General features: G+C 34.6%; 1 protein-coding gene across 8 annotated transcripts in view; it reads left to right on the top strand.

The window, feature by feature from the left end:
* The window catches only part of ZFX (zinc finger protein X-linked), a 44,745-nt gene that overhangs the window by 7,684 nt on the left and 11,004 nt on the right, over positions 1–26,057 (top strand). For 2 of the 8 annotated variants that reach the window (XM_039852331.1, XM_039852329.1), the window contains exons 2-3: positions 10,239–10,327; positions 13,170–13,733. In XM_039852331.1, coding sequence (XP_039708265.1) covers positions 10,267–10,327; positions 13,170–13,733 — 625 coding nt within the window. In that variant the 5' untranslated portion in view covers positions 10,239–10,266. Of the gene's footprint in view, positions 1–10,235; positions 10,328–11,581; positions 11,637–13,169; positions 13,734–26,057 lie in introns of all 8 variants that reach the window. The other 6 variants (XM_039852334.1, XM_039852332.1, XM_039852336.1 and 3 more) reach the window with 5 other exon arrangements.

Below are 26,057 nucleotides of genomic sequence, written 5' to 3'. Positions count from 1 at the left end.
TGGTGGTATCTTTAGAGTCAATGAAACATGGGAGTAATAACGATTTATAATTCTGTGTTTTCAAAGTAGTGTGTGAATAATAAAGTTTTATTTTCCTATTTTAACTACACTAATGTCTCTAGCATAGTTTTGAATTAAAAGCATCGATAACAAGTATCCTTGTCTAGGTACTGGAGTGCTTATAATTTGTCTTTAAGTATGATATTGTGGGGGTTTTTTGGAGGGGTAGATGTTATTTATTAGTTTATATTTTCTTCTACTTATTATTTTAGACTTTTCATTGTGAACAGCAGCAGATTTTTTTCGGATCTTCCTGCATCTATTGGTGTGAAGAATTGCATTAATATTTTAAACTATTTTAAACTATTTTAGATAATTGCATTATCTGTTTTAAACTGTCTTTGGATTCCCTAGATATTTGCATCCCTTTATTATTGCCATGCACTTTTCCTTTTTCATGTAGGCTTTGTATTGTTTTGATAACAAACAAGGTTATGCTGACTTCATAAGATGAATTGGGGAGTATTTCTTCTTTTTGAAACAAGCTGTATTTCATAGAGATACTCTGTTTCTTGAAAGTTAGATAGAATTCATATATGAAGCTGCCTGGTGTCTCTCTTGTCAGTCGGTTTTTGACTTACTAATAGTTTCTTTCATGGTGGTAAGTCTTTTTTTGACTTTTTTTTGTTATGAATAATATTCTAGAAAATGTAAATTTTCAACTATAGTGGTATAAGATATAGGTCTCTCTAATGACTTTAAAATATCTAATTTAATTAATTTGTTCCTTTTTTTCTGATCACTACTGCCAGTAACTTGCCTGTGTTATTAAGACTTTTCAAATTGTTCTTATTGACCTTTTCTGTTTCTGCTCATTTGATAATATTGCTTTCTTTCTATTTTATTTGCATTTATTCTGACATTTAAAAATTTAAGTTGGAGTTTTAGCTCATTGGTATTTAATTTCTACTCTTATAATATGTGCCTTTAAAACTATAAATTTTCCTCTGAACTATAACTGGATGCTGTGATTTTGACATTAATCGATTTTTATTGTTTAGTTCTAAATATATTGTGATTTTCATATTTTTTGTATCACCCATTGAATTCTTTAGAACTTCGTTTTCAAATTTCTGGGATATTTTTTTTTCTGTTATCTTTATGATATTTCTAATTTTATTGCATTATAGTTGGGGAACATTGACTGATACGTAAAAATCAGTTGTATTTCTCTATACTAACAACAATTTAAAAGTCACATTTAAAAGCCAGTGCAATTTATAAGGTCAGAGAATATCCAGCACCTTGATGTAAATTTAACAAAACATACTGAGACCTTTAGTAACAGCATTATTAAGAGAAATGAGAGAACTGGATTAATGGGGAGAAATATAATGTTCATGGATTGGAAGTACCAATATTACAAAGATGTCAGTTTTGATATTATAGAAATTCTGTGCAATCCTAAACGAAATCCCAAAAGGACTTTCCTTTTTGTTTTGATAGACCAGCTCTCAAATTTATATAGAAATGCAAAGAGCCAGTAATAGCATGGGCAATCTTGGGAAAAAAGTTGGAAGACTTACACTGCCATATATCAAAGCTTATTTTAAGATTATAGTGATTAAGACAGTGACCGCAAAGCCAGGTTGATCAATAGAACAGAATAAAGTCTGAAAGCAGACCTTCCTGTATAAGGTCGATTGCTTTAGAACAAAAATATATTGGGATTTTGATTGAATGTAGAGATTAATTAAGAGAGAACTGATATTACTGATTCGACATATTCAAGAGCAAGATCGATTTCTCTATATATGTATTTGTTTTTATTTCTCTATATATGAAATATATAGTTATTTCTCTATATATGATTTCTCTATATATGAAACCTCAGTAGTTTTCAGTTATTCTTATCAATGGGATTTTCCATTCTTCAGTGTTGCATAAGAAAGCTTTTGCCTTCAAGTATATGAATTTTGTACCAACTCATTCATACTGATAGTAATTTTTCAGTTGATTCTTTTGGATTTCTTAGGTTATATATAAATAACTATAAAATTTTTCAAATAATAATTATAGCTTGCATTTTATTATTTTACCTAATTGTGTTGACTGTCAGTTTCCATAGTCTTAAATAACCATAGTGTTAATGGGCATACTCGTTTTAATTTTGACTTTAAAAGGAATGCTTTGTGTTTTATCTTAGTTTTTTAACACACGTCTTTTTGTAGATACCGATATCATTCTCCTATCCAAAAACACATGTTGTAACATAAACTAGTTTAAGATTTGCATATACTTGTGTATTTTATAACAGCTTTATCTCAATAAAGCTGCTGTTAAAAAATTATACAGTTTTTTATACCCTTTAAAATTATACAGTTCAAAATAAAATGTACAGTTCACTGGTTTTTAGTAGATTCAGCATTGTGCAGCCATCACCAGTAATTTTAGAATATTTTAGCACCCCCAAAAGAGACCCTGTACCCAGTAGCAATTCTCATTATCGTATTACCCCTACCCCTGACCCTCTACCCCGCACAACCACTAATCTACTTTTTGCCTGTATGGATTTGCCTATTCTTGACATTTCATATAAATGGAATCCTATAATTTGTGGTCTTTTTGGTCTGGCTTCTTTTACTTAGCATAATGTTTTCAAGAGTCATCCATTTTGTAGCATGTATTAGCATTTTATTCCTGTGTATGTTTTTGACTGTTAAAAAAAAATTTCTGTTCCAATTTGAATCGTTTGTTTAAATAAAAAATAGATTTTGAATTTCAGCTTTTCAGCAGTTATTGAGAAAAATTAAGATTTTACTTATTTGACCTGTTAATTTGGCTATTATTTGGCTCCATCCTTGAATTCTAGAATAACCATACTTTGTCAAGGTCTGTGTATGTTTGTACACGTGTGTGTATGTATATATTTTACATGATGGATCACATTTGCAAATACTTGGGATTCATAATTAACCAAGTTTGTAGTTTGATTACATTATTTTTGTTGGTTTTTAAAAAAATGATAAATTAGTTTTATAAAAGTGATTGAGAAAGCTTTCCTCCTCTGTGCCCTGGCATAGTTCAGATAGCTTTGGGAAAAGCCTGGAGCTTTTTGAGTGGGTAACAGATATCTTTCTCCTCTTCCTTTCAATTTTATGGTGATTAGATTTTCTATCTCTTATTGAGTTAGTGCTGGTAACTTACATTTTCCCTCAATGTGCTAGCATAGAATTATAGAATGTTTTCTTACAAGTTTTTTTTTTCTGTATATATGGGTTTTTTTTTTGTCCTTGTTTCAAATTATGTGTTTGTTTCCCCCACCCCCTTTTAGATTATTATTTAGTAGTAGTTTACTATCTCCCCAAATGCCTGAAAAAAGCCAGGTTTGGAGTTTTTAATTTTTTTGCTATAAATTAGCTGGCTGCCTATCTTTGCTCCAGAGAATGGTCATGGAATTAATGCTGCTGATACTCAGTGGAGCTGATATTCAGTGGTCATGTAATAAGCAGGTGTATTGCGAACCAGCCCTTGCACTGTCCAGCCTGGTTTTTTTTTTTTTAATAGTTAAAGGATTTGTTAAATTATAGGTACAAAACATACTGCTAATTGCAGTAGCAAAAGATCAATGTAAAAACACGCCATAATTCTGCAATTGTCAATTTAAAGATTTTGTTATAATTGTTGAAAGGCTTGAGATTATATTCTTGCCAATGTTTAAGATGTACAGAGAACATTATTAGTGTCAGCTCTGAGTTTACAGAACTTTACAGAGTAATTACCCAAAGTAAATGTATTTAGGAAAAGCAGTAATAGGAAGCATGTGTTCATATAGACGAGGGAGAGTAGGGTCAGATTAGTCAAGTTACCATGTTCATGATCTGAAAAAACAGTAATTTAAAGAAGTTTCATAGTTTAAGAATATTTAAAATAGTTTAAAAACCATAAACACTGCAATATGTGACTTTTACAACTAGTTACTAAAAACTAAGGAAAGCACTTACCAGCTTGAATAAGGTAACATGAAAGTGGGAATGCTTTAATTCACCCCAACCTCCAATAATTCTAATGTGTTATTAGAAAGATTTTGTAATACAAGGAGACATCTTGCTCATTAAACAGTTCAGTAAGATAATACTCACCTTTCTTCATCATGTACTGAATTTTCCACAAATTACCCTTTTAAAAAGTTTTCCCCTGGAGTTTTATTTTGTTTATTTCGTGTACAGTGTAGTCTTTAAATTAATCTCCACTTCATATTATTATCAAAACACTGTCTTCATTCTTTGATCACATCAAGGGTTTCAGACACTTCATTCCAGTACACTTGCAACTAAAGGCAAATACTTCATTAGAGGAAACATGAATAGAATTTCTCTTCAAAATCTCAACAAAAGCTACTAAACTATTTTTTAAATTTCACTACAAAATCAAAAAAGAGCGATCCAAGGAGATGAATTGTTATATATTACGATATACAGTAGAATGTTACATAATGAACATAGATTGATAAATTATTGAGTGCATTAAATAGTAATATTTTATTAAGGAGGCCGTACAACTTAATTGGAAACTAGTTAGAAAGTGTATGCATTTCCTAATGTCAACATACAGTCTTAAAGACAAAGGCCTTTTTTTTTTTTTGACAAGACCTTTTAAAAAGTATAGTGCTTAGTGTTTGTAGCGTATCAATGCAACTAAGTGCAGAAGGTGTTTTGGCAACTCTTAATCTGAGCATGAACAGGGGCTTTGGAAAAATAAGGCTTTAAGAAGGCTTATTTTAAGACCAAATTTTAATAGATTTTGAAAGTTTGAACTTTTAGACTTTAAACAAACAAAACCTTGAAGTTATTGATTGGCTCAAAATGGTTTTATGGAAAAAACTAATCTGTAACAAAAAGCTGGCCTTGAATTTTTGAGCCAAGTGTACAGAAGTTCCAAGTAATGCAAGGTAAGGAAAGACAGGGCTCTGACATTTACTCTTCCTCTTGACACAGAAGGTGGGCAAAGTCTTTTGAAAATAAAATATTCTATTCTTAGGGAACAGAATTTGAATTAAAACTATTAGATTCATATTATATACATCTCTTTCCTTATTTTTAGTATCTGTCAAGTGTTGATAAGAGTTGTAACCTTTCACTACTATTGATTGATTTCTGTCTCATAGACTTTTTTTAAACATATTTCCATGCTGTGACTTCAAATTCAAGATACATTAAAGAACACACATTTACTTTTCTTTCCTTTTGAAATAATATTGAGGGGGAAATATAAAAATAACTCCAGAGAAACAAAACTTGAGAGGTATGCCACTTGCAGACCAGAATATGATGAATTTCTGGTTGGATAAAGCAGTTGAGAACCAGTCAATGGCAAAACCCTAGAGAGGTTAGTGAACCTATTCAGACAGTTATAAGAGCATCCAAAAATTGTTATTTTCCATTATCCCTAATGTCAAAAACAAGGATGTCCTAGGAGAAAGAGCACGCCATGGGCACAGCCAGGTAATTAAAGTTTTGGCAAACTAAGCTGTTTACCTATCAGTGTAGTTGTCTGTGGTTTTCCTTATGAGATAATGTCAGAAATTCAGCTCTCTGAATTGCAAATTCATAGGAAATTCCAAAGTGGATTCTGTGGGAGAAAGTAGGGGCAGTGCTTTAGGTAGCTCGTAGCTAGCTATCCTGGAGGGTATTAGATCTCTAGAACCTGGAGGATAGGATACTCATCCATCATTAAAGGAAAGCCTGGCTAGTTACATGGTTCCTATCTCTCCCACAGACTAATTCTAGACAGGAGTTCTGTGGTCAGAGCTTAGGTTCATTGCTAGCCAAATGTATTCTCACATGGGCTGAGGAAACACAACCTACCTATCATAATGTAACTCTAAACCCTCATCTACAAATATGAATGGACAACCTAAAAGAACTATGCTTTTGAGGAAAAACAGTCTGAAAGAGAGGCACCAAATTCAGTCAACTGAATAATGAAACAGCAGAGGAGTTTGATATAGGGCACAGAATAAATTTTAAATTCTCAGCTATTTGGGAAGATATATCCACCAAAAAAGAAACAAACAAACAAAAAGATTACTGTGAAAAAGAAACTAAATTTACTTTGGAATTAAAACAGGATCTTTTAAATAAAAATTAAGTAATGGAGTGTAAAAATCAAATTAGCTAGCTTAGAAGAAAGTTTAGGGATTCTGAGAATGTAGAAAGACAAAGAGAAAAAAAATATAGTAGAAAAGTTAAGGCAATATGGGAGGCTAGATTTAGGAGTCCTCACATCCTATAATAGAAATTTTAATAAGAATGATGAGAGAAAATGGAAGAAAGTTAGAAACAACAGAAGAAAATCCTTGAGTTCAAGAAGGGCTTGACTCTTGATTGGAAGGACCCACTGGGTTCTGGATGTTAGATGACCAGAGCTTGTTAGAGTGTAGTAGTGAAAATAGGATGAATTTAAGAGTGGCTGGCTTTGAGATAAATTTAAGGGGTGCATTGGTAAAAGAAGTGAAATATATTTCGAGATTTAAAAATTAGATAGCTGAAGAAATGGCTAACATTGAATGATGTGGAAAAAAAATTGGGAAAGAAATGTAGCTTAAGAGGGAAGATAATGCTTTTGTTTGCCTTTCCTGTAGCTTGAGCAGTTACATCTACCATGTATAATATAATTTTGTTCTCTGAGAGTGACTTAGAGGAATGAGTTGAGTCATAAAATTAAAAGACATTGAATTTTTGGGAGACTGAAAGCAGAAAAGTGATTCTTATATGCGTATTAGCTGCAAAAAGTAAAGTGAATGTATAAGCATTCTGTTAATTTGCCCAAGAGGGAGATCATGAAAGTATCTAGGCATCACGAGATATGAAACAAATAAATTATATTCATTATCCCTAATATGAGCTAAAATACCATTTCTATACCTGTTAGCTTGGTATGGTATTTTTATTGCTTTACTTTAATGAATGGGAGAAAGTTTTTGTGAATTTCCTGAGTTTCTCTCCACCCCTTATTTTCTCTTAAAACTGTATATTTTTAAAAATTATGAATTCTTCCACAGCATTTTCAGGATCATGACTCCTGTAACCTGGAAGGGAATATTTTACTGAACTTGAGGTGAAAGTGGGATCCCAGAAGTATTCTGAGGGCGTTCGATAATCAGACTAAACATGAGTATATATTCACCCAAATTGTTAGATTCTTTCTGCTCGTGTTCAGATTCAACTAATCTATGAGTTTGGTTCCTGCAGCAAAGGCAGGGCACCCTTACTTTATCACAATGCTGAGAACTCTTCTGAGCAGTTTCCATTCTAAGAACATTGGTTTCATTCTGATTGTCAGAGGAAGTACTTCTAACCCCACAGGGGTTTCAAAGTTGAAGTGTAGTCTTCTCTGCTTGGAAGTACAAAACATGTTTTTTCCCAATTTGAGTTTTTATAATGATAAAATGGAAGGAAAAACAACCAGTGTTTGTTGAACAGTCACTGATCACCCAAGTCAAAATAAGGTGAGGAGACACCCGCCATTGGGCCATAATATGTTAGGAAATTGATATGATGTAAAATGATGAGAATAATAGCAGATATCTCTTAACAATAGCTTGGGTAAATTTTTTAGAATTCACTGGATATTCGGGAACTGCAGAAGCTTTCTGAGCAGTGGAGTGCTGTGGTCAAAGCAGTGCTTTGGAGGATTGATTAGTCTGCCTCACTACTTGGCAGCGGCCCTTACTTGTAATAGGTTCCTAGTCATTTGCCGTGGGAGTGACAGAAAGCAAAAGGACAGTTGAGAGGCTATTTTTGTTCCCCAGGGATCAGGAAATATGAAGCTGAGAGTGAATGGTGACAGAATAACAAGAAAGGGACAGATTCCTGAGAAGTCATGGACAAGGAATGGACAAGATTGACAACTGACTGACTGAATATAAATAGAGAAAGAGGAAAAGGCCACAGTGGTCATTCGGGAGAAGCAGGGTTTTATTCCAATGAAAATATTCAGCAGACAGTCTGGTGGAAGTGTTAGGTGCTAGCCTGAGTAAGTGGTTCTGGGGAATCATCTTTGTGTAACTGGTAGTCGAAATTGTGAGATAAAAGAGAAAGCAGAAGAGAAGAGGGCTGAGTGTACCACCTTGGGCAAGGCTGCAATAATGGGTCAAGAGAGGCAGAGTAAACAGTTGGGAAGGTGGGAAGAGAAGTAGAACTCAGTTTAAAGAAACTGAGGAAGAGAATTTCAAAATTGAGGGTATTGATTACCTGTCAAACTCCAATAGAAAAGCCAAAGAGAATGAACGCCAAGAAAGAAGTTATTGTGCAGGTTGAGAATTCTTAGAGCTTGTAGGATTGGGTTTATGTAGGGAAATTGGGGAGAGAGGCCTTAAATACCTTAATGTAGTAGTATGTCATTATGTTTACAAGCTTAATTCACCTTTATCATTTTGTAATCACATTTTCAAAAGGGGAAAAAGAATTATGGCCAGGGGTGATTTTGGTGGGGAGAGAGCAGTGACAACTTATTCAGAGGTGTACCCTTTTCATTTTTCATAGTTGAAATTTTTTTGGTTTGTTGGTCCTTTCAATTAGAAGCAATTTGAATAACATTGAACGTGGTCTTTCTTGAATAGTCGACATGCTGAAAATCCATTTATTAATGTTAATTGAATTTCTCATGGATATATATATACACATAAACACATCTCTATATATTTAGCATCTGAAAATAGGGAATTTAGTAGGGAAGGGGATTTGAGGGAAAAGTCCAAGCAGAGATGATAGGGGAAAGGTGTTCCAGGTAGAAGAAACCTTGAGCCCAATATAGAGTTGGGGTCTTATGGGGACATTGGGCATGGCATTTTTGTTTGGCTGAAGGGTGTGCATGTGGTAATGGGGAAAGGTGCTTGAAGGAACGTTAGGGGAGATGATAGATAGTTTGGGGCCAGAACTTAGAAGGTGCCAGGAGTATGAACTTTATTTGGAGGCATCAGGGAGCTATTAAATATTTTTGAATAGAGGAATGGCATCATCTAGCTGATGCTTTAGAAAAATGACTTGTGCTTCTATTATTTGAAATTTTAATAAGCATGCAACACTTATGTAATCAGCAAAAATGATAAAGGTAAAAGAAAAATATATCTAATAGTATCATTTAGGTTAGATTAGAAAGTGAAAAAGTAGAGATAAGGAAACCAATGAGGAAGGAGGTTTATGTAATTATTTACAATATGAATAAACCACACTGATGTCTGCTCTTTTGAAACAGTCATTAATATTAAGTAGTATATTATTTTATGGGTTAAGTTCTTTTTGTTGTAAGTTTTTGGCTTAAGTAGAAAAGGGAGCATTAAGATCATTGGGATGTCTTGCAAAAACTCAAGGCAGTCAAGGTTCTGTAGCTGGACCTGAGAAAGGTCTAGAACCAGGAGCAAAAAGCTATTGGTAAGCCTCCTTTCCATGCTCAACTCCTATATTCCAGCCAGCAGGACAGACACACAAACTGATCCTTGCTCATGCATTCAGGTCTGAGGGGTAGGACTTTGATGTTATTGCACTCAAAGATGAAGTTATATTTACTGTTTTATAGCTAGTGCAATCAACTTTATGACCAGGAGAGTATAAACACACTGTGGGAATTTCCTTCTTTAGATTGGAGAGTTAGTCAAGAGAGGTCATTATGAGTTAGAAGAAACCCCAAAGGGTGTTTACTATAATTATGCACTTTGAGTTTTTACTGATGTTTAACATACCGGTTGAAAGATAGCAGACTACATTGAATTTAGAGAAGTAATATGAAAATTGTGCAGAAATTTCCCCCCAGTAAGGTACAGAGTTTAAGTTGAAACTTAATAAAACTGGTTACCCTTGAGGGATTGTGGGACATATTGACTGAGAGGAGACGAGTGCTGGGGTGCTGGAAATGTTCAATATCTTGGTCTGGGTAGTGTAGTGATTATATATGTATGTGTCAAAATTCATCAAGATGTGTGCACTTGTTGTATGTAAGCAATATCTCTAAAAGTCTAGGCAGAGTTGACATGTTTGATTTACGTGCCTTGCCTTGTCATGTAGATGCCCATATATCATTAGAAATCAATTAAGTTCTCGTTTATTTTAGGTAGATATGTTTTTGATAGATGTTCGTCTGTCACATAATTCTGAGTGTTTCAGAACGGTAAATATGGTGACATTTTAAATACATGCTATAAAAAAGTAATACTTGGTTTACTTTTTCCCTTCATTTAGGAGCTGTGACTGATGAGAATTAAAGGCCATGGATGAAGATGGACTTGAATTACAACCACAAGAGCCACATTCATTTTTTGATCCAACAGGTATAACTACTAGGGTTGTTACATTTTCCAGCTACCAAATTTGGAATTGGTTATCAAGTAGATGAATTGCTAGACTCTGACATTGATATTCACACTTAGGTATCTTGTTATCTTGTCAAGCCTGCAAATATTAAAGGGAACACATCATTGCCCTCCTTAAAAATTTGGCTCCCTCACAACCAGCTCTCATATTCTTGTCAGCAACAGCAGCTGTGTCAAAACCTTAGTGTTATCTTCAGTTATTCTCATCTTGCCCAGTTATAGCACTAAGTCCTGTTCTTTTTTTGACATGTTCCTTGCTTACATCTCTTCATTCTATGTCCTACCATATAGACAGGTTCTGTCATCTCATTCTTAGTCTGCAATAACTTTTATGTTGTTTTCCTCACACTTAGTCTCTTTTATATAGCCCACCACTCAGAGCACTCATTGTAAAATAACACGTGGATCAAGTCATTTCTCCATTACCCAGCAGGTAAAGTATAAACCTAAGGCCCTCCACATTCTGACTCCATCCTACTTTTACAACCCCGTCTCACAGGTTGACAAAAGAAGCCTTTTGCTTCAGTAAGACAGATTCTTATCTCACTCCCCAAACTATACAAGGAAAGTTATATTCATGAAGTTCTAAAAGTAGAAAAAAATTATTCACAATTTTAGATTATCCATGGTTCCAATTGTATAACATCGTAAAGTGATTATGCTAGGTTTTATGAGGTAAGATGGTTTTATATCACATTAGCTAGCTGTCCTTATAAATAAAATATTAATGAGTTTTCCATTCTACTCGAAATGATCATATTGCAATATATTAAGGAAATAGCAATTAACAATATCAGAAAATTAAACCTTGGCGATTTTTAATTTTAACTTTCTTTAATCTCTAAAACCGCTTGGGTGGTGCTCTATGTATTTTTCCTAATAATTTAGGATAGTCTTTTGACTCAAGTTTGGTAATTTCAGTTTGATATTGATAAAAGCAAAATCATAATTTTTTCTTCATTAGAACATGAAGTATAACAAATGTGCTCGAAAGAGAGACTAAGCTCTTTGAGGAGAAACACACAGTATTTACTAGCTCAATCTTGCCACAAGCAAGCGTAGGTCATGGGCTCAGTGGTAGATTGAAGGGCTATTGCATTTTAGCCCTGAATGTTAACACTTATAGTGTTCGTTTATCTTTGAGCAAGTCACTTAATCTGCCAGGGCCTCCGTTTTCATATGTCCTAATAATAATGAAACCTCTCATTACAGTTTTACAGAACACTTCCCATACATTCCCATTTGATCATCACAACAGTCCTGTGAGGTATGCATGGCAGATACTACTGTCCTCATTTTACTGATGAGGAAACCGGAACTCAGAGGTTAAATGACTTGCCCAAGGTCACAAAACTAATACGTGTCTAAACCCTGCTCTCTGGTTTAGATTTTTTAACCATTGCTCTTGCCACTAAATGCTTTCATCTTCATGTCTGCAAAATGGAGATTAGAGTGATCTGTTGCTTGGTGTTAATATTGACAATATTGAAAACAAATGAGTATAAAGCATTTTGTAGAAGTTCTATAGGAATTAAAGCAAACATACTCTTGGATATTAACTGGCTTTAAGATTTCCTACATTTTTTAAGGTTCTTTGGCTCTTGCTGATCATTCGTGTTTGTTAAACAAAGCCATGTGTGTCTCTGAGGGCCTGGCCAGTGATACAGTCATTGAGTTAGGCAGCTGCTTCGACTCAGCCTGGTCTGAGTCACATCCAGAAACACGAATAGAATGAATAGTTTTTTAGGTAAGACTTTTATAAAACTTTGTTTGCTTTTCTCTAGACCAGAGGCCAAGGTACCAGATTCGTTTTCTTTTATCTTACGTTATGTTTTTGGCAAGGATAGCTGATTTAGAGTTCCATTTGTGGCATTCAAACAAAGTAATATTTACTGAGCACCATAATCTCTGCAAACTGTGTGATCTTGGTGAAGTCATTTAATCTCGCTGGGCTTTGATTGATTCAACCCTCTACCTTCATTCTTAACTGCAGAGTGGACTAGAGTAGGGTTTTTTATGTTCTGAGGAACTGCCTGTGGGATTGGAGTATGGGGGTTTGGGAGGAGGCTGAATGGAGGCAGCTAACCTCACCCTCCACTCTCCAGAGCAGCTGCACTTTTCTTCATCTCATCTATCCACGGAGGCTCCTTAACCAGTTTCTTTTCCTCTTCAATTGTGGCCTTCCAGCCTTCTTTTTATTTATGTCCCAATCCTTTTATACCCTAGATTCACAATATAATTTCTAAATTTCCATAGTCATAAATGGAGGATATTGGTGGGATACTGTATCAGAATAAAGAGGGAGAGAGGAGAAAAATAAAACGGAAGTAAACATGGGAGAAAGAGAAAGAAGAAAATGTATGAGTTGAGGAGAGAGATGGAGCAAGAAGGAAAAGAAATGAAAAACACATGTAATGAAGGAAAATGGTATATTTTCTACCTGAAGTTGCTTTACTTATTAATTTTTATAATCATTCCTTAAGTACCTATGCAGATGAGTTTAATTTTAGTGAGCTTAGACTTATTTTCATGAATATTCTTCTTTGTGACTCCCTCAGTTGTTTGTTTATATATTATTTCCTTATCTATTCATTGATTTGGAAAGAGTATAAACGTTCTTGTATTAAAATTTTTCATTTCTGATATTAAAAAATAGATTTTCTCTATTTCTTTAATGTTTTAACGTTTGAGAAAAGTGAGGCGCTAGTCTGATTTCCTGGTAGAAATTAAATAACGTTTACATTAATCGAGGTAATCATGCATGCCTACCTGAAATTTGTGATTTTAATTTTTTTTTAAGGTGCTACACACATGGATGGTGATCAGATTGTTGTGGAAGTACAAGAAACTGTTTTTGTTTCAGATGTTGTGGATTCAGACATAACCGTGCATAACTTCGTTCCTGATGACCCAGACTCAGTTGTAATCCAAGATGTTATTGAGGACGTTGTCATAGAAGATGTTCAGTGCTCAGATATCATGGGTGAAGCAGATGTATCTGAAACAGTCATCATTCCAGAGCAAGTGCTGGACTCAGATGTAACTGAAGAAGTTTCTTTAGCACACTGCACAGTCCCAGATGATGTTTTAGCCTCTGATATTACTTCAGCGTCAATGTCTATACCAGAACATGTCTTGACAAGTGAATCTATACACGTGTCTGACGTTGGACACGTTGAACATGTCGTTCATGACAGTGTAGTAGAGGCAGAAATCGTCACTGATCCTCTGACAACTGACGTAGTTTCAGAAGAAGTATTGGTAGCAGATTGTGCCTCTGAAGCAGTCATAGATGCCAATGGGATCCCTGTGGACCAGCAAGATGATGACAAAAGCAACTGTGAGGACTACCTTATGATTTCCTGTAAGTCTTGGGGTATAGTGATTGTCAAAGGTATTTTTGAAGGCTGTTTTTCCTAACTTATATCAGGGGTGAAATTATCTTGACTTCTATAAAATTAAATTTCACAGACCTTCATCATTTTGGTTTGGAGCCTGTAAGATAACTCAAAATTAAGAAAAATGAAATGGTACAGAGTAAAGAGTCATTTCTCTTTAAGCACACAGTAGAAAGATGAGATTTCTTTACTCTAGAAAAATAGATGGAAAGGAATAGTGAGCTCAGTGAAATCATGAAGGGTGTAATTAGGCTGTTACCAGCCTTTATTAGAATTCGGAACCCTTTTGAAACTTAAAAAGAATTCAACTTGGAAAAAAATGTATAACTAAACTGCTTATATTCTTGTATATGAATATACAGTACTAAGGTAATACTTACATATGCTTATGTAAAATATCATTTATACAACAGATAGCATGGAAAAGAGCTCTGGCATAGCATTGAACCATAAATGATTCCAAAACATGATTTCGAGTATGATGGACTCCTATCAGGTTATTGAAGAAAAGTAAGGTGTTTTAGAACACATCTCTAAATGTTTAACTTATATCTGGGAGGATACCTATGTCTTTGTACAGCGTATTTCTTGGTACCACTTTCAGAGATAAAGTCTTCAGTAGGATAGACCATGTTTCTGACCCATATTGAAATTCTTATGCTTTAGGAATTAAACGTCAAAGACTCACATATTATTTGCTTATATAAATTCATGAGACTGTTTCTTTGCTTGCATATCTGTTGTAATACAGGAATTTAATATAACATTTCGGAGTCTAGCATTTTAGGAAATACCTTTTAAAATTCTTGAGATTTTGGAGATCAGAGAATCCTTCGTGTAAAGAGGAAAACGCCTTTATTCAACATATTGTTTATTGGGCCCCTACTGTGTGTCACATATAAGTAGTGCAGATATGGATATGTACTAATGAAAAAAAAAAAACAACCATAAAACCATTGCCTTTGGAGAGCTTATTACAGTCTACAGTGGGAGAGAAAGATAGGTTGCACTGTGATGCAGAAATGTGACTGAACTGCTGTGGGGACAGGATGGAGTTGCTGACCTTTGAGTTCAAGGACGAGTTCTAGTTTTACAAGATGAACAAGGGCATGGGTGGGAGGGAGACATTCTAGGCAAATGGTAAAAAGTCTTGGCCTTTGCTGGGAATGATGGGAAGTTTAGGATGTGCTTGTATATCTTTGTGCACTCTCTGTTTAATTCTTTAGAATAAATTTCTAGAAATAGAATTGGTGGATCGAAGGGTATACTACAAATCTTATATTGCCTTGGTATTTTGAATAATGAGAATGTCCATTTCCCTACATTCTGCCCAACACAATATTATTTTCCTTTTTAGTTTTTGCCAATCTGACAGAGATTGAGTTTATTTTAGGAAGAGAATCCTGGTAGTAATATAGAATAAGAATAGGTGAAGGAGAGATTAGTGTCAGAGAATAGTTGAAATGGTTCACGTATAAGATAAAGAAGATCCTACAAAGCTTCATAATAATGAAGGTAGAGAAAGGGAGCTGGATTCAAGAGAGGAAGTAAAATGGATGAAATTTGGTGATAAAATAGGGGTGGGAATTTGAGGGAGAAAGAGAATTCAAGGAGAACCCTAAGGTTTCTACCTTGGGAGATGGAGTGGCTAGTCATGCCATTAGCTGAGAGGAGGAAATTGGAGAGCCAGGGACATAAAATAAAAAAGAGTGTTTGAATGTTGGGAGCTACTCGCTCTGTGCAGCAAATTTATCTGCTAATACAGAAGGACCTGCAAAGGTTGGGTACAAAGCTGGAGGATAGTGGCAAAAGGTTGAAAAGCCTTTGTCTTATGGGGTAGGCCAGGACAGGAAGCTAAGAACTTACAAGATAGGTTGCTGAATTACATTAAGGGGCCAACTGAGATGGAAGTCTTTTAAGTTTGTCCGTAGGATGCACTATTTACTATGTAAATGCTGTTTTTAAATACCACTGCCAGATTCTCTACTGCAAGACCAGGCAACCCAGGGGCAAGGCTGGAGAAAGTAGGGAATTGGATTCATGTGCTTTATGAAAGGAAGAGGATCTGGTGAAGTACTTAAGAGAAAGCACTCTTAAGTTCTCCGTGGCATCTCTTTCCATTTTCTGCCCTGTCTTCTTAAACTTGGTTGCTAAGGAGTAACATGCATGGCTTTGGTTTGACCTTTAGCTGCACACTATCTCTTGCCTTTAATACTCTTTCAGGAAGTTCAGCCCTCCAAGAAAGTCATCAAAAAAATCAGAGTTGCTTTAGTAATAGTTGACATAGTGTACTAGATTCTTGTATTATAGAGTCCACACTTGTGAAATTTTCATTAAAAAATTTATAGTCACCGTTCTTTAAGGCCCTGGTTTCTGCTAATTTGTATAGATTTTAATGTTCTTGAAAAAATAAATATGGGTGGACACACAACTGCTATTGTAGTGTATTTTGGTACATTTTGTATATATATAAAAAATATACTTTAATAATACTGTGATGACTTATTCCTTTTAAAGTAAACGATCACATCTGAGCCCAAAGAAGACAAAGAAAACACAAGTTACATTATTTCCCTACTTTACTGTAATGAAGTGGTTGGATTGGTTTTAAATTTGGTTTAGGGATGGTGACTTTTGGTAGTATTTTTTGCCTTCTCTATTATACAAGTACTCCTTCACTTTTTTCTTCCCCTCCACACCATTGTCCTTTTTCCCTTCAAAGTAATGATCATGTTAAAAAAATTTAATTTACTATTGGCCTTTGAATCAAACCAATCGAATGCCTTGGGATCTTGGGATTAATAATTAGCATTTTTTTCATTTCTGCGTCTTAGTAAAGATACTTCTTTTATGCTACATTTTAACCTAAAACCTATATTGATTTCAGAAGTTTAGGATTGGCAAGGGCTTTGTGGTAAGCATATAGAGGAACTAGGGCCCGATTTTATCTGTGATAGAAAGCGTCGGGATGCCATTTTAAACAGTCAACTTTAATGCTTTTCATAATACGAGAGATGGCAGTATCTCTGAATTCCTATGATATTTATCACTTCATAGGGCAAAGAACATGAGCAGATGTCCAAATACTTTTCTCTTTAAAAATATCAGTAAGTCATTGAATCTAAGAGCCTAATAAACAGCTTTCAGTAAAGTTTTTAGAGTCCATCTTGGCAGATTTCTTCCCTCATTTAAAATGATGAAGTAGCAATCATTCTTTACATGTCATAGAAGTGTATATTAACACATGCTTTTTGTCACAGTATAGCTGCCTTTGAGCTCAGGATGACCTCTTCATTTAGTCTTTTGTAGTCCAGATGTTGTGATTGCTTCTAAGTTGATTGTTTATGTCTTGAGGACAGGGGCTGTCCACTGCATTTTAGCCACTCATGTATCACATATGAGCAAACCCTATGCATATTAGGTGTGAAATATTTATTGGATAGATGAGTATATGAATTCTGTAGCTGAAAGTCTGTGGTCATCATTGCCTTATCCAAAGTATTAATAGTACATTCTTCCTTCCCAGTAGCTATTGGCTCTTATTTGGTTATGGTTGGGTTAGATATGGTAGTACCGCTTTATGGTGCTTAGGAGTTTTCTGGCTCTCTGAGAGGTGGACTGTTTGACATCTACTTGTTATTCACTTCTCCTTTAATCTGAGACAGCTGTCAGAGAGCCCTAATTTCTTTGCAGTGGTCTTCAGCCTCTGCAAAATTCTCTTTGCAGCTGCATAGTCAAGATGCTATTTTGTGAAACATCAGTTTGTACAATAGGGAAAGTTGGAGAGGCTCAGGTGATGATTAGTCAGGCACTGCCTTACAATAGCTGCAGGAAACAACATTCTTTGAGTGCCTCTGATATTAACATGATCAATGAGATGTCACTCTAGATCTTGTTGACATATGCCATGTCTTGTAATTAGAACAGATAGAAGATGAGCTGCAGTTAGGTGTTCCTTTCTAATCCTAGATTTAATTTAAATGTTGAAATAATTTTTTTGGTAATAACTATATACACATACCATATAATTCACCCATTTAAAATGTGTGATTCAGTGGTTTTTATATATTCACAAACTTGTGCAACCATCATCACAATCAATTTTAGAGAATTTTCATTACCCCAAGGAGAAACCCCATACCCTTTATTATTACTCTTATCAACCCTCTTCGTCCCCTACAACTCTAATCAACCCCCAGTCTACTTTCTGTCTCTATGGATTTGCCTATTCTGGACATGTCATATAAATGCAATCTGATAATATGTGGTCTTTGTGACTAGCTCCTTTCACTTAGCATAATGTTTTCAACGATCCATGTTGTAGCATGTGTCAGTGCATCATTCCTTTTTTGTCCTCTATTACGGACACCGCATTTTCTTGAAGAATCAAAGTTTTATTTGAATCTTTCCCATTTATCATTCTTCATATTCAGTCAGTAGCCATGACCTATTAGTTTCATCTTTGCAGTATTTCTTGGTTCCACATCTTTTCTTTCTTAAAAAAATTTTTTTTATTATTCATTTCTTTTTACTGAATAATCTGCTGTATGGATATATCTTTTAGTCCATTCATGAGCTGATTGACAATTGGATGGTTTCCACTTTTTGGCCTTTATGACTATAGTGTCAACATTTGTGTACAATTAATTTCTCGTGTGTGTGTGTGTGTGTGTGTGTGTGTCTGTCTGTCTCTGGTCTGTCTGTATGTCTGTGTATCTTTGAGTGGAATTGCAAGGTCATATGGTAATTCTATGGTTTAACCTTTTGAGGAACTGCCTGCCAAATTTTTTTAAAGTGGCTGCCCGTTTTACATTCCTGCCAGCAGTGTACAAGGTTCCAATTTCTCCACACCCTCTGCAGCACTTGTTAGTACTGTCTTTTTGTTCAGAGCCATCCCAGTGGATGTGAAGTGGTATCCTGTTGTGCTTTTCATTCACATTTCCCTGATGGCTAATGGCTAATGATATTGAGCATCTTTTCATGTGCTTATTGGCTATTTGTATATATTCTTTGGAGAAATGTCTACCCAGATTCTTTGCCCATTTTTAAATTGAGTTATTTGTCTTTTAATTATTGAGTTGAAAGAATTCTTTATATATTCTAGATACAAGTCTCTTTTAAGATACACGATTTGCAAATATTTTCTATTGTGTCAGTTGTCTTTGCTTTCTTGGTAGTGTCCTTTGATGCACAAAATTTTTAAATTTTGATGAAGTTCAGTTTATCTATTTTTTTGTTGATTGTGCTTTTGATGTCATGCTTAAGAAATTATTTCCTAATCCAAGGTCATGTGGATTTATACCTGTGTTTTCTTCTAGGAATTTTATAGTTTTAACTCTTATATTTAGGCCTTTGGTCCATTTTGAGTTTATTTTTGTATATGGTATGTGGTGAGGAGCTAACTTCACTTTTTGGCATCTGAAAATTCAGTTGTCCTAGCACCATTTGTTGAAAAGACTATTCTTTTCCCATTGAATGTTCTGGCATCCTTGTTGAAAATAATTGACTGTAAATGTGAGGGATTACTTTCTGGACTCTTAATTTTATTCCGTTGATCTATATGTCTATTCTTATACTAGTTTCGTGCTGTCAGGAGTGGGTAGTGAATTTGTAAAATTTATTACCCTAAATATTAAAGTCTAAAATTTAAAGTCCAGGCAAAAATGCATAATTCATTTTTAAAAGGATTAGTAAAAATTAATAAGTGGTGGCAACATAATACATTTTATAAAAGACAAGGGTCACATCAAAGAAACAACTAATATGCCTCTGGAGCATGGGGTCACTTCTGCCAGAAACTGAACACTTGGCCAGAGAGCCTCTATTCTAATGTAAACCTACATGATGCTCCATTTCTAATACACATTTTAATAAAATATTCCTTCCAGTTATTTTAAAAGAGACAGATTAACAGAAATTAAAGCAAATAATTTATGCTGAGAACCCTTTAAACTAGTTTGGTTATGTGAAAGAATGTCACCATTTTTAACATGTCGATTATAAAATTGGAAATCTTACTTTGTAGAGACCATAATTTTAATAAAACTTCTTTTAAAAAGATTTTTTATTAAAATGTAGCTAACATACAATATTGTGTTAGTTTCAGGTGTCCACCATAGTTATCCAATTTTTATATACCTAAAGTGATCACCATAGCATACAGTGCTATCACAGAACTGCTGATTGTGCTATAGACCACATCCCCATGACTTATTTGTTTTATACCTACCTAGAAGTTCGAACCTCTTATTCCCCTTCATCTTTTTCCCCCCTTTTTTGACTTCTATTACAGTTGACATTCAATATTTAATATTAGTTTCAGGTATACAGCATAGTATTTAGACATTTATATAATTTATAAGCGATTCCCCTGACTAGTCTAGTACCCACTTGGCACTATACATAGATATGATAATATTGTTGACTTTGTTCCCGATGCTCTACTTTACACCCCCATGACTATTTTGTAACTACCAATTTGTACTTCTTAATCTCTCTATCTTTTTTACCCAGTCCCCCAACCTCCCTACCATCTGGCAGCCGTCAACTTGTTCCCTGCATCTTTGAGTGTTTCTGTTTTGTTTGTTTATTTTGTTCTTTAGATTCCACATATAAGTGAAATCATGGTATTTGTCTTTCTCTGTCTGACTTACATCACTTAGCATAATACTTTCCACATCCTTCAATGTTGTCACAAATAAAACTTTAACGACAATGAGTGTGGAGTAATAATATAGCTGTGTTCTCTCAATTTAGTTTTTATATACTAAGGTCAGCGACTTTTTCATTAAGATAAAATTATATTCAAAACACTATTTTCTACAATATACAACTGCTTTTATAAAAGCTGAATGTTAAAAAATCATTAGATTTGTTAGTTCTTAACTAATGCTTATTAAACTCTTGGTTGAGTGGCATATATATAATTTAAGTCCATTCGAATTAATATTTCAAAGGAAGAGCTCAGGTGTTAATGTGTACAGAATGCTTTTAGACTCATCAGACCTACCTTCTAATGACCCTTGAGTCAGTTGGCATTTCTATCAGTAAGTTTCTTTGGTGAGGTTTGTTGTTAAAACTCTCTTTTCAGGGGAAAAATGTTTAGGATTGTATTTGTGATTTGATTGTTTTAAAACTTAAGCCTTTTTATCCTAAGTTGGTCATAATAAAAATAGGTAATAGTAAACCTTTAATCAATAGTATTTCTGTGCCAGAACTTTATATTATTTTCCTTACAACAGCCCTATAATGCTGGCGTTATCACTATTTTACAAATTGGGTAACTAGTTTAAGTAACTTGTCCAAGGTTACACATCCGGCTAGCTTTAGGGTGGAGATTTGAAATCAAGTATGTTTTATTCCACTCTCATATTGCCTTTCTTCGTGTGTGTGTGTTTATATGTGTGCGCGTGTCAAGTTAATACTACAAAGCAGTAGAGTTTAGGATAAATAGTGATTATTGATGGATAGAAGAGGCAAATGGAATTCCAGTGATTACTAAAATTTACAGTATTATCGAATACCCAATTTCAACAATGTTAGGGAAATAATTTGTGGAGGAAGGAGGCCTTAAATATTTTCTTAGTAGTAGCCACCCAGACAGCCTCCACACCCTATTCCATTGTTTCTCTACTTAAAAAATGTTATATTTTTCAAATTTATGTTTATATGAGAAAAAGGAATCATATATAAACTATTATTTTTATTCCTCCCATGTTTACTTTTCTTATGTCTTCATTCATTCAAAAACATTTATTCATCAGCTATAATAAGCTAGGAACCTTGCTAGCTGTTAGAGATAAACAGTAAAAGTCTGGCTTTTTAAGAGTTCACAGTCTTGGAGAGAAGACAAACAGAAACAAGTGATTACACTTATGTGTGAAAAGATCTATAATTGGGTATACAAAGTATTTTGGAAGCACTAAGGAAATGGAAATTTTTGGTACATTTGAGTGAGCTAAATGTTATGAAAGCGTTATAAGCCACAGTTCTCCGGAAGCTTGATTGAAGACATAACTGAATTTATTTCATCTCTTCTATTCATTTTTCTCCCTTATATTTTAAAGCAAATTCCACATATGATTTCATTCATAAGTATTTCAGTATATATTTCTCAAAGACAGATTTAAAACAAAATAATTCCATTATTACATCCTCAAATAATTGGGGTTGAATTCAATTTGAAGGATGAATAAAATGTTCAATGGGTGGCTGAGGAGGGAGGAATGGCAGAGAAGAGAGATGTTTAAAGGCAGGGAGGTGTGTAAGGTCTTTGAGTGTTCAGAGACTTTTTCTTTGTCGTGCAAATGTCTTTGGTGAAGAGAATAGAGGAAATGAAAAGTAAGTGGCAAAATGGGCACAAATCCCAAAGTTCCTTGAATACACTAAGAAGCCTGCTTTACCTTTCTGATGTGGGGAGCTGTTAAAGTGTTATAAGCAGATTAATAATAACATGCTTATATTTATAGTTTAGAAAGGTACTCAGTGCCAATATTGAGAGTGGACAAGGTAGGAGTAAAATCAGAAACAAAAGTACACTGTGGGAGGTTGTTGTAGTAGACTAGGTTAAGATACAGATGATGATAGTTTAAAATTAGATTCTATCAGTAGAATTTGGCAGAAACTGCTTCATGACATATTTTGGAAGTAGAATTTGGAATAAATTTCGGGTTGAGGAAGAGGGAGGGTTTGAAACATCCTCCCTGGTTTCTGGCTTGTGCAGCTAGAAGCTTGTGCAGTTGACAGCTGCATGCAGCAACCATGTAGACAGATCTCCAGCATGTTTAAATGTGCTCCAGCACGTTTAAACATGCTGGAGATCTGTCTACATGGTTGCTGCATGCAGCTGTCAACTGTCCAGCTGCAGTGTGAATGGTACCCCTGCAGATGTGGAACATGGTCGCCCTGGCCTTCTAGTTCAGCTGTTTTGAGCAGTTGGTCAAGTGATGAAATAAATTAAGCACAACATTGGTCATAGGAGACATCCAATAAAAAGTGGTTCAGGGAATGAATGAATAAATAAATCCAAACCCCTGCATAAACTCTGAGGATCAATGCAATCTAATGGTTTAGCACAGGAGACATGGTAAAATATTCATTTATTCCTTTATTCTACAAGCTGATTGTTGTTCATGTCTAACCATTATTTTTATATATGTGCTCTATCAATTTTGTACCTTAAACCATTTGGTAAAACACAGAATAAAATTTTAGAGTTTAAAAAATAGATATCCACATGGGAATATTTCTGAGATGTGAGAAAAGTCTTATTTACTAAACTAAGAATATTTTAGAGAAGATATGTTGAATAAGCTTTAAGCTTGTTCTGATAAAATACGAAAGGTTTATGTTAATCCATCTAAAAGTATTGTCTTTACTGTAGGCACTCAGATTTATTTAGAAATCACTAAAATTAATGAATTAAGAGTTTTCAGTTTAATGTTCAATCTGGATGTCAGTTAGATTATACCAAGAATAAAGTGCTCAAATAAGGCAAAGATGTTATAGTCCTCCTCTCTCCTCACCACAACAAAGATTGGGTACAAAGTCTGTCTACATCTTGAAAGCCTGAGAAGCAATTGGCACTTTAGATTGGCCTTGTGACTCATATTTACTGTTTATCTACTGGAGACCTAGACAAAATCATCTGACAGCTTGCCCTTTTAATAGATCTGTGATTACTTTGCGGGATAATGGGGGTTGGGCAGGCAAAAGAGGGGAGGAGAGAGAGAGAACATGCCTCTCTCTTCTCAGGATCTTAAGCAACAAGGTGTATGGAAATAGTGCCTTTAGCTTAGCGTCAGCTAGCCTTCCATTTGGATGCCATTCTGCTGCTCACCAGCTGTATGAATTTGAGCAAGTTACTGACTTCTCTTTGGTCTTAGTTTCCTTATTTGTGAAATGGCAATAATACTACCTGACCTGCAGGGTGGTTGTGAGAATGAGAGGTCATGTGTACCAGGCTCCAGCACAGAGCATGCCTGTCAGTAACTGTTAGGTGTTGTTATCATCTACACAGTCTCTGTCGGTGGCATCCATTGGGCTAGCAAAACTAACTGCACTAGCTTTACTTAAGACCTTCCCGTTGCCCCTTCAGGGAATACTTGGATAAAGGCAGGCACAGGGTGAGATTGTAGTAGTCATTCCTTTCTTTTTCCCCCTGAATTTATAGTATTAAGAAATCAGTTCTTGGTTAACTAGGTTTAGTTAACTATGTTTTTGACCAGTTCAGTGCAGCTTGGCAGATGTTTTTCCTTAATTGTATCTCTGACATCATGCGAGAGATCATTGTAACTTAGGACAGGCATTTGAATGGCTCTGATCCTTTAATTCCCTATCTACAGAATGAGGCTAACTTCATTAAACCTTTGAACCTCTCTCCAGGAAAGTTTCAAGAATTAAAGATCAGATTATAACCAAGTCTTTGAAATCTTTTATATGCTATATAATAAAAATTAGATGGAATTATAACTTTAGAAAGAGGGTTCCTGAAGAGGGAGGTTAAGAGAAGGAGGTCTAAAAGTGAACTTTTAAGTGTATTTATCTACTAGAACATTTACTGCCTTGGCAGAATGCTTCCTGCAAGTTACTTAGGTCTTTTAGGTGCTCCAGTTTCACATCTGTAAAGTGGAGATAAAACACCTAAGTCATGGGGTTATCATCATTGATTTCATGATAAAATATATGGAAACCACTTACCACAGTGTCAGGGACATAACAGTTGCTCATGAACTCAGGTCTCTTTTCAGGAAGAACTGCCTATCCGTGGTATCTTCACTGCTAAATAGCCACTCGCCCACACAGAACCCCTGAGATGTTGAATAATGTCAAGTTTTTACTCTATAGTTTTCCTTTTGATTGGATTTTGGGTTTAGAGGTTTAAAAAAACTGGAATGATTAATAAGATTGTTGGTCTTGTCAGAGTAAGTTAGAGCAGGCTCCTGGTTCAGAGAACTGAATTCTCTCTTTGACAGCAATACTGAGGTAGGTGTACTGTGTTATGAAAACGCTGGTTTCCCTCTTTGACATCAATCCTAACATTCACACCTGGGAATCTTGTTAAGTCTTTAGAAAGTATTTGCATATTCAGACCGTCCCTTGAAGTAGCTTATTTAGGAAGTAAAATCATGGGTCATAACCTTTAGCTCTCTGAAATATTCTTTTATTTAATATAAGAAGAATTTCTGAGAGAAACAGAGTAAGAGTTTATCCCAATAGTTGTCTAAACCTGTGTGTTCCAGTATGGTAGTTATTAGCCACATGTGGCTAATTCAAGTTCAAATGAATTAAAATTAAAATTATGCATATAGTTCCTTAGTTGCACCAAGCATATTTCAGGTGCTCAGTAGTCACATATGGCTACCACAGATATAGATATAGGACATTTCCATCATTATAGAAAGTTCTATTGATTAGCACTGGTCTGTAGATTCAGTGAAATTGTAAACAATTTAAACAACCCAAAGAAGAGCTACAGAGGTTCAAAGAATATATTACAAGAGAAAATGATAGAAAGTAAACTGACAGAATTCAGGAAGAAACTGAAGATAAAAATAAAAATAAGATAAAAGCCACCATAGAAGCAGTTGTAACTATAAGAATAAATATGCCTCAGTATATAACCAGGGGCAGAAGGACTGGACTTTTATGAAATCACAAAAATGAAATGGTTAAAAAAAAAAAAGATACAAAAATGATTATGGAGAAGATGGATAGATATGGGAGACAGGTAATGGAGACAAACACATGTAAGTGACATTCCAGAAGAAGAGAACAACCAATGAACTAGAAAAATATTTGTAATAGAAGAAATTTTTCTGAAATAAAGATGGAATCTTCCTTGTTTCAGGAAATTTACAGAATGATAAAACCAAGTTATTCTCATAATGATGTTTAGTGAACTTTAAAACATTATAGGAACATCTACACAAGTACTCAGTGTTAGAAGACAGTGAAACAGTGTCTACAAAGTTCTGAAAAAATATAACCTAAGAATTTTATACCTAGTCAAAATGTCATGGATTGACATTTTTAAATATTTGGAAACTCAGAGACTGTAGCACCCTTTTTGACAGTCCTATTTGGTAATGAATCTGGTAAACTAAAGAATCAATAAAAAGATCTCTAGAATGGAGAAATTGTGATAAAAGGATTTGTAGTGAGTGTTAAATTTATTTGATATAAAACTATAAAATATTTGGGAAGAGATGTGTAAATGTGTTAATTTCCACATCTTTCATAGCAGGGTGACAGTAGATACTAGCTTTAAAATAGATTCATGTATTATGAGC

Source organism: Pteropus medius, unplaced genomic scaffold (genome assembly GCF_902729225.1).
Source record: "Pteropus medius unplaced genomic scaffold, Ma_sr-lr_union100, whole genome shotgun sequence".
Classification (NCBI taxonomy): Eukaryota; Metazoa; Chordata; class Mammalia; order Chiroptera; family Pteropodidae; genus Pteropus; species Pteropus medius.
The sequence above is the reverse complement of the archived record's forward strand: the minus strand, read 5'-3'. Positions and strand labels throughout refer to the sequence as shown.